We start from the raw sequence: 9,698 nt of genomic DNA on the forward strand, positions 1-9,698 counted from the left end.
GATGGTGGTGACACTCAGAGAGGCATTGGAGGCTTTAGATCTCTTCCAGACTCGACACTAAGCACGGTGCTTCTGATGTGCTTGAAATTGGTGGATCCAGTTCGCTTCCTACTTCAAACATCGATACTTGCACGCAACTGAAGAAATACATGATCGCCCCACCTAAGACCACAGAAGAAAAGGAAAGAATAAGAAAGAAGACTCTGATAATGAAAAACTCAAATCAGAACGTCGTGTCTTCCGATCATCTAGATAAGTTCGTTGTGGAACTTCAAAAGAGGTTTTCTGATAAATATGGTAATCGCTCAGGGGTTGTTTCATGGGGATATGATATTGAGAAATAAATGTGGTGGGTTAAGCGTAAGTCTAGGTCCATGGAGTATTATAAGAAGATGAAAGATTTTGGTTCTTGGACGAAAGTTGATCTAAGTGATTTGATACAAGCTCCTTTCCACAATCCAAATCATGACATGAAGGCTAGCAAGTTCTGGAACTTCTTGAGCAGACAAGTGGAGAGAGGATTTCCTAACATGCCCACTGCTGATTCTTTTGTTAAGAAAGCAAAGGGGTTTGAGATCCTCACACAAACAAACCAATGCTGAACGTTATGTGGCCTCCAACTGCAAAAGTAAAATCAATTCCGATTGCCAAGAGATTTCCTGGGGGTGCTCTTGATGAAATTAAGTTTTGGGCATAAGATGGTGAAACTGCTGCAATAATTATAAGGCTAAGGAAGGGTCAGTATCGTATTGTTGATCCACGAGACCTTCTGAAGTTTGGAGGGAAAGACATCAAGACTCTTAGCGGCTTTCAGATTGAAGCTCTACCACTTTATGAGCTAGCTGCTAAGGAGTATACAGGAATGGTGGGATCAATAATTCGCACTAGTTTATGGGCAGGTGCTTACCGTGAAGCTGATGCTGAAGTTATGGAGCATGAATGAAGATAAAGCTATAAACCAAGGGGGAGATTGTTGGGCTAGGCTTATTAGATGGTTTATATTTGATCTTATTGGGCTTGGTATGTACGTAACACCAAAAACATAGTGTTTTCGATGGGCTTGTGTTTTGGGCTTGGGTCGTAGGTTTTCTAGGGTATATATGTATTGTATTAGGTCATTCACAGGGTTAGCAGTGGCTATCAGGTTACATAGTTTTGCATTCCAATCATCTTGTAATCGATATTGAGGGCTTAAGCACCCGACGTTAATATAACGTGTGTTTTGAAACCTATTGTATGTTGATATGTGTTTGTTCTTCGTTATTCTTGAATCACATTATTGTTCGTTTTCGCCTAACAACGAGTTTGTTTGATATCACATTGAAATATCCTGATTTGGGACTTACAGTTTAAATAATTAAATATATTAATATAATTGTTTAAATGGATTATTAATCAAAAACAACTACAAAAACGGGCTGGGGTGGCTCGAACCCGTGCCCCTAGCCACAAACATCCTTAACACAACCACCCTACCCAACTGGGCTAGGGTGCTAGATGATTAAAAGATGATAACAGTTCTTTATAACCAGACAGCAAGATAACTCTATTATGAACAAACCCTAGAATCAATCGATCGATCAATCCATTTATATTTGTTTAGTTAATCATGGGGTAAATGTTTGTGGATTATAGACGAACTGAATCACATATTAATTACCTCTAACGATGGTGAATGGCTGGTTAAATGATTGATATTACGGTCGGCCAAGACGATGAACAGAACATGAATCAAACAACTACGATAATATAATTGGTTATAGGGGTTACTTAGGCGCCGGTATAAAGATGGTGTACACTCGTTTAATTAAATTATTACGATGTTTATATAATAATATACAATACGGGTATGACTGTTTGGTATAATAATGAATTCGTATAAAATTTGATCTTGTATTCCTAATTGTAGCGTCGGTGAGGCCGAAATAGGTAAGAAGAATACGATTATTGATCCAATTTCCATGATTATGATGAGTATTGTGGTTCAAGGAATCAAGTTGGGTATACGGGTTCGCGGTTTGGATCATGAATATGAGTTTTAAGTAAACGGGTTAAAGTATTTGTAAGATATAATATACAGATTTTGCATATTAGTCCCTAGACTATTGAGGTGGAAACGAAATAGGGTTAAAGTTAAGTTTAGGGTTAATAATGTATATAAATCAAAGTAGTTTTAGTATTTAAACAATAATATTAAAATAATAATAATGACTTGATATACGCGATATTTTCTCAATAAAATTTCCGGAACATAAAAGCGGGTCGGGTAATGGATAAAAATATTAATTGGAAAATCCGACTTGTTACAATTTATATATATATATATATATATATATATATATATATATATATATATATATACTAGTTTGAGGCTCATGTATTACATGGATAATTGATGAAAATTTTAAGCATTAACCATTAAGTGAAATACAGTCAACATAGTGATTATTCTTAGTTAATAGAATATTAGAAGATTTAAAGTTGCATAAAGTGAAGGTAGTGATTCTTATTTATAATAGTTGAAAGTAGAGTTGTCACTTTTACTGGTAACCTGAAACCGAACCCAAGAAAACCCGTACCCAAACCAAAACTAACTCGACCCGAGAAAATACTAACCCGAACCTGAACCGAAGTAATTCGGGTCGGTTCTTGGGTCCAAATTCTAGGTTTCGGGTCAACCCGAATAAGCTTTTAGTTTTTAAAAAATATATATATTTAGGTATTAAAAGCTAAGCTTTAGCCACCGGCGTTATCAGGATTTAGTCCAAGTCGATTGTTCTCATTCCACATATTATGAATCAAGTGTTTATTATTTATTAATGTTTCAGTCTACGATTAAAAAAACTATAATCCAACACCCTAATCACGGCATACTGAAGACGATTTTGTCGGTCTTCTTTATTATGGTTGAACTTTGTTAAATTTCTCTTTTTATGATGTTTTATCGGTTTATTTTTGTTTTTATTGGTTTATTTATATTACGAGAAAAGAAGAATATGTTACATTTAAATTTAGCAATGTAGCCTTTTTTTCCTAAGATACTCGAAATCTGATTAACCCAACCCAGAAAACCCAAACGTGAATATCCTGAAACAAGAAATCATGAGAGATTTGGGTTGGGTTTCGTGTCTGGATTTAAAACTTTGAAACCTGAATAATCCGACCCGAAAAACCCGAAACCCGAAGAACACCCCTTGTTGAAAGTATTGGATAAGGAGTGTTCAAATTTTGAGTACTAATCTCGTGTTATTAGTTAATATTAAAGGGAGTTGTTGGGATAATTAATTAATCGATATATATATATATATTAACAACTTATAGAAAGAAAAAAAAAAGCAAAGATTTCAGATTTTATTGAAGCATGGTAAATGACTTTTAATCGAATTAAATATTTTGTTTTAAATTAATATGAAAATGAAATATCCTTGAAATGTAATGAGGAGCATAATTAAGTTGCAGTTAATAAATAATAAATATTTCTATTTAGTTACATTATTATTGTTAAAACCCTTTATACTATATAAAAAAAGTTATATAAATAGATGACAGATAGTTCATATAAAATCATTATACATATGGAATATAATTATAATATTCAACTTCAATGATTTAATGCTAAGCACCAAGATATATATAATCAGTATTCTCCATGTCTGAAATATTTATACAAAATGTTTGTAGAAATTTAAGAAAATACACATTTCCTGAGTTCAAATGCATTTGAGAAAATTTTAAATCAAAATTTGATAACATCTTATAAAATATTATGCACTGTTGTTTGAATCCCAACTTAAAAACAAAGTAACTTACCATACAAATCGAAATTCTTCGACAATTATACACATTTATTTTTTTAATTTACAATTACTTGTGACTTTCAAATTTTATTCTAACATATCTAGAACTTAAATTTTGATATTTCTTTTTTCACCGTTAATGTTAAATGTTAATGAATGGATTAGTTAGGATTTACATGAAAAATAAACTTAAATTCATAAATTGAAATGACTTAAAAGATAAGGACCATATATTGAAATTGGTTTAAAAAAAGGTGAGGGGGGCTATGAGATTGGCAAGTGACAAAATGGTAGTCTTTTATTAGTGAATGAATTAGTTAGGATTTACTTTTAATAAAAATAAACTTGAATTCATATATTAAAATTACTTAAAAGATAATGACCATATATTGAAAATGGTTAAAAAAAAGGTGAGGAGGGCTATGAGATTGACAACTGACAAAAATAGTAGTCTTTTATTCGAATATATATATATAGAGAGAGAGAAAGAGAGAAAAGATGGAATACGCTAATGCCTTATCGTACAAAAGGTACGCGACATCTGGGAGCGTTGATCTACACCTTCGATTCAGTTGCGATCTGTTGAAAAGATTCCGTATATTTGAAGCGAGAAGGGTACGATTGTCTTTTTCATTCGTAATCTAAATTTGGTAATTTGCGTATAAACGGTTACGATCCTGATATTTAGCTTTATCAAAATCAATTTCTTATTACGAACCAATTTTAGTACCAAAATCAATCAATTTAGTATACGAACCAGTTTTCAACCGATTTTTGAGTTAGGGTTTTGAAATTGAAGACGATCGTGAATGTAAGTTTTTGCCCTGTTTGAACTAATCGACAGTAGATGTATACTATGTTTATAATCGGACAGTAACCTGTATGTTAGTTTCTATGAGAATCACATGATAATTGATTAGTTTAGTTTGCGAGTGTGTTCGAGCGTGTTCATATTAGGAGTATTTAACATGGTTGATTTTTGGTGTTTATAGTGTCAGCGTATCATGAGTGTGTTAATATGATTGATTTTGATGTTGTAGAATATGAGCGTGTTATGTTAGGAGTGTTTAATATGGTTGTTTTTTGGTTTTTATAGTATGAGAGAAACATGAGCGTGTTAACTTGTTTTGATTTGATGTTGTAGAATATGAGCATGTTACGAGCGTAACATGCTAGTGTTGAAATTTATATTCATTTTTATTCATGCTTTCCGTATGAGCGTTTCATGAGCGTGTAGTATACATATTTTATTAATGTTTTTTTTTCAGATGATTCAAGTGTTTAGGTTGAAGATCAAGGGGCTGATATTATTCCTGAAGTTGCTTCTTCTTACAAACCTGTTAAAGGAATGATGTTTTCGTCAACTGATCAAGCATTTGATTTTTATAGTGAATATGCTAAGAAAGCTGGACTTGGGGTTCGCAAAGGAGGATCGTACATGCATGATGGTGTACTAAAGACCAAGTATTTTACATGTTATAAAGAATGTCAAAAGCCAGCCAAAATGTATGATTCAAAAGGTGATTGTAATTAATCAAACAAGCCATATTATATAAGGAGGAAGAGGCCGACAATTAGATGTGGTTGTAGAGCACATCTACAGTTAAAATCTGTTAACGGTGTAATTTTTGAAGTATATGATTTTGTTGAAGGCCATAATCATAGTATGGTAGCAGATTCTGATATGCAGTTTTCCGTTCTGCGAGGAAGTTAACACATGTCCAAGAAGAAGCTATTTATGAGCTATCTAATTTGAACTCGGGACCTGTTAAAGCATTTAACCTTATGAGAACACAGTTCGGTGGTTTTGAAAAAGTAGGTGCAACTAAAGATGATTGTAAGAATTTTAAAAAAGGTTTGAATTGTTATATTGGAGAGTATGATGTTGAGATGATTGTTCAGAGATTGTGTGCGAAGAAAACATTTTCATCTGATTATTCGTTTGAATATGATGTCAATGATAATCATGAGTTAATTCGTGTTTTTTAGGCTGATGAGATTTCAAAGAGTAATTATCTTGAATTTGGAGATATTATATCTTTTGATGCTACATTTAAGACTAACAAGTTATTGATCCATACAGTTTCAATATAAAATTCAAGCGTATTAGTTGTGTGTTTTGTATGTATGAATATGTTTTTTATGTACAGGTACTAGATGGTTTTTGTACTGTTCACGGCAATTGATAACCATTGTCATAGTATGACTGTCGGTACTGGGTTATTAGCTTCTGAAATTATTGAATCGTACACATGGTTATTGCAAATTTTACTTAAGTCGTCTAGTAGTTCACCGAAGGTTGTTGTTACTGATCAAGACCCGGCTATGAAGCAAGCTATTGCATCTGTGTTTCCAAATACAAGGCATAGGTTATGTATAGGCATATCATGTAGAAAGTTGCTGACAAGGTAAACTTACTTGTTTGGTTTAATTGTTTCAAGTAGTTTAAAAAGTGAGCGAATACAAGCGTTTCATGGTAATAGCTTTTTTTGATGTTTAATATGTGAGCGTCTTATGAGCGTAACATGATAGTATATTTTGGTCATGAGCGGTACACAAGCGTTTAACATTTGTTTTTCAGGTGGGAGCCGATTTATGTAACAACGAAGATTTCAAGCGTAGGATATGTGATATAGTGTGGACGGATTCAATTAGTCCTTTTGAATTTGAGGAGAAATGGCAGGCGATAATGGTTGAGTTTGATAATGACAAGAATAAATGGCTTACTGATATGTATGAAATCATATTTGATTGGATACCTGCTTTTTATATAGACGAACCTTTGTCTGGATTGATGCGTACAACATCAAGATCAGAGAGCGAAAACCATTTTTTCAGTCAAGCTACAAATTTTCAGTTAACATTAGTTGAGTTTTTCAACCATTTTGATTTTCGTATGGAGATACAAAGATACAATGGCAGACGGTGTGATCATGACAGTAGGTACAGGTATCCGCAGCTAGAAACCAGACGTAATCTTGAAAGGGAAGCGGTTAGGATATATACAAGATCTATTTTCAACGATGTTCACGATGAAATGAATGAAACTGTTGTTGGTGTTTCACAATTGCGACAGCTATATAAGAAGTGGGAACTTTCAAAGATATATATATATATATATATATATATATATATATATATATGCGAGAACCCTTTGCAAATTGAGAACTTTGAGAACCATTTTGGACCACTAAAAACACCTTAAAAAAAATATTTAAAAAAAATAACAAAAATTTTAAAAAAGTAAAAAAACCAAAATTCTTATATTTCATTCCGGTTTCATTAAAAAACGTCTTATTATACACATATGTATAATTTTATTTAATCTTTAGTTACGTAATATACACATATGTACAGTATCATTTATCTTAAATTATACATGTGTGTATAAAAACATGTAAATGTACATATATGTATATATTATACATATGTGTATATAATTTAGCTAAACCGAGTTTTTTTTATCATGAAACCGGGATGATAAAATAAAAATTTTGGTTTTTTTACTTTTTTAATTTTTGTGTTTTTTTATTTTTATGATTTTTTTATTTTCGGGTTTTTTGTGCTCCAAAATGGTTCTCATAGTTCTCAATTTCAAAAAAGTTCTCTCATGATCATGATCCTATATATATATATATATTTGAAAGAAGTGCATATGGTTGAAAATTGAAAGAGAATTAGATTGTTTTCTCACCTAAATTAAGGAGTGAGTTGTTTTTCACTGTTTCACTTTCTTGTGTTTTAGGAACCACATTATGATTGAATCTGTCTTCCCATTCACAACACCTAGCAAAGATCTTGTAATTTGATACATGTTTGTCATTTCCTTCACGAACCAATTCATTGATTTCTGAGCAAAGTTTTTCAAATTTTTGTAACTTTTTATCCATTGCCTTATTCCTAGACTGTAAAATGAAAATATAGTTATTAATTAATTTTAAGATATTCAATGAATCAAATGTGTCACCATATGTTCTTTTGTTTCTTTTGGTGGTAGGTAAGCAGATATCTTAGACAGCTGAAGTGGGGTTATATTAAAGTCGACCAGCTCTAGCGTGTGTGTTCCCAATGGCATTTGCAAACTCAAATGTGAATACGTATCATCATCATCATTAAATTCTACTTCGGCAGTGTGATCAGCGTTATCTGTTTCTGTTTCATTTCCCCCATCTGTTTTGATTATATATTAATGTTTTGTACAAATGTATCATTAGAAGAAATATACATGAGATATTTTTAGAAGAAAATAACAAGTTTTCTTACCATCTTCCTGATGTGCTAAAAACAGTCAATTAAATATTAACTAAATTAAACAAGTAATAAAACACTAGACCTAAGACTCAACTAAACAAAACACCGGCATGTGAACCGGTCAATTGTATTAGAGCTAAGTAAGTCCGGAATATCGAACCCACAGGACTCTATAAATTACGTTAATTAACTAATTAGACTCGACTTACGACACGACTATTTATTATTAATGTTTTAAGGGGGATTTTAAACTAATATTAAACTAAGAGAACAAATAAGCAAGTAAACGAGAAACAAGCAATTTTAAACACAAGATCGAAACCAATAAGAGAAGGAATCTACCTAGGTAAGAATCCCATGCATCAACAATCATCAAACAATGGACAAATAACATGATTATGGAAACTGATTTCTAAACATATTCATCTAACAAAACCCTAAGAACCTTTGACTGAATCAAATGAAATCCCAAAGAACAATTATTAGATTATTAAGCAATCAGTTGAATTGATTTCCGCAAAGTCATCAATTAGGGTTAATTAATAGTATCTAAAGCAAACAATCTTACGAAACACTAAACCCTAGATAACTTGATAAGCTAACATGACATCATGAACATGGATCAACACAATAAGCAAGAATATTGTCACTAACTATCCTAGCATGCAATTGACCAAGACACATGAACAACTCCTCACCTTACAGCTATTGGAATTTAGCAAAACATTTAAAACCCTAACCAACTATCAACAAGCTTCTATGATCTAACCGGCCCATTTAATCATAATAATCAAAACACCAAGTAATTGATTAAACATAAACCCTAAATCTAAATAACACAATCAAAAGATAAAAGATCTATGTGAATCAATAGTTAACAATCAATCAAGATAATAAATACTTATATGCATCATGAAAACAAAATCAAGTGTTTTTTACTATTAAATCAACAAAACCATAATCAAAACATTATCCAAAGCAAGAATCAAATTAACACATGTTCATCAAACCTAGCCTAGAATCATTATTAAAAACAATCCTAAACAAGTATTGAAAACAAAGAGAAACATCATGAAAGATAATGAACAAGAACAAAGATAAAGAGCGAGAGAACCCGTCTTAATCGACTCTTGAACGTTTGTACGAAAGCTTGATAATCCTCCTTGATTCCTAACACCAAAACACATTCAAACCCTTGGAAACCCTCTCAAAATCGGCTGCAATTAAACTTAGGATCGGCTAGGGAATGAAGATGTTTATATAAGCGAGAATGGGTTTGGGCTTGCAATTTTTGGCTGACCAGAAGGCCTAGGCGCCCGGCCTAGGCATCCTGGGCATTTGCCTAGGCGCGGCGCGGCACCCCTTTTTGGGGAATTTTCGTTTTTTGCAATTATTTCTTGTTTATTCATGTTAGGCCCCTTTCTTGAACTCCAAGTAACGATGAGAAACTTCTAGAACTTCTTTTCCTTGACTCCAAAGCCACCATCTACATGAAAACAAATCGAAACTCTAAGTGAACTAATCATGTAGTCATTGACGGGTAAAACGAACATAAACTTCGCATGAAATGATAGAAAGAATTAAGTTTAACATGCAAGACATCAAAAGAGTTAAAACACGATAAATATATAAAACTTGACTCAAAACCTT

General features: G+C 32.3%; 1 protein-coding gene across 1 annotated transcript; it reads left to right on the top strand.

Annotated features, from left to right (window-relative positions):
• The first annotated feature begins 4,308 nt into the window (after positions 1 to 4,308).
• On the top strand, positions 4,309 to 7,606 carry LOC143636862 (protein FAR1-RELATED SEQUENCE 6-like). Its single transcript, XM_077104346.1, has 8 exons — positions 4,309 to 4,327; positions 4,790 to 4,872; positions 5,083 to 5,317; positions 5,432 to 5,493; positions 5,787 to 5,863; positions 5,999 to 6,143; positions 6,379 to 6,746; positions 7,543 to 7,606. The coding sequence occupies exons 1-8, from the start codon at positions 4,309 to 4,311 to the stop codon at positions 7,604 to 7,606; spliced, it is 1,053 nt and encodes a 350-aa protein (XP_076960461.1).
• The last annotated feature ends 2,092 nt before the right edge of the window (positions 7,607 to 9,698 follow it).

The sequence above is a fragment of the Bidens hawaiensis genome, unplaced genomic scaffold (assembly GCF_021521415.1).
Source record: "Bidens hawaiensis isolate Kalapana, Puna unplaced genomic scaffold, B.hawaiensis_p1.1 tig00008077_1, whole genome shotgun sequence".
Classification (NCBI taxonomy): Eukaryota; Viridiplantae; Streptophyta; class Magnoliopsida; order Asterales; family Asteraceae; genus Bidens; species Bidens hawaiensis.

What these genes read in the sequence shown, in the direction of transcription:
- LOC143636862 (XM_077104346.1), top strand. An exon ending in CAAAATGTATGATTCAAAAG is followed by an intron (nt 5,318 to 5,431) that starts GTGATTGTAATT and finishes TAATTTTTGAAG; the next exon opens with TATATGATTTTGTTGAAGGC. An exon ending in GCTACATTTAAGACTAACAA is followed by an intron (nt 5,864 to 5,998) that starts GTTATTGATCCA and finishes CCATTGTCATAG; the next exon opens with TATGACTGTCGGTACTGGGT.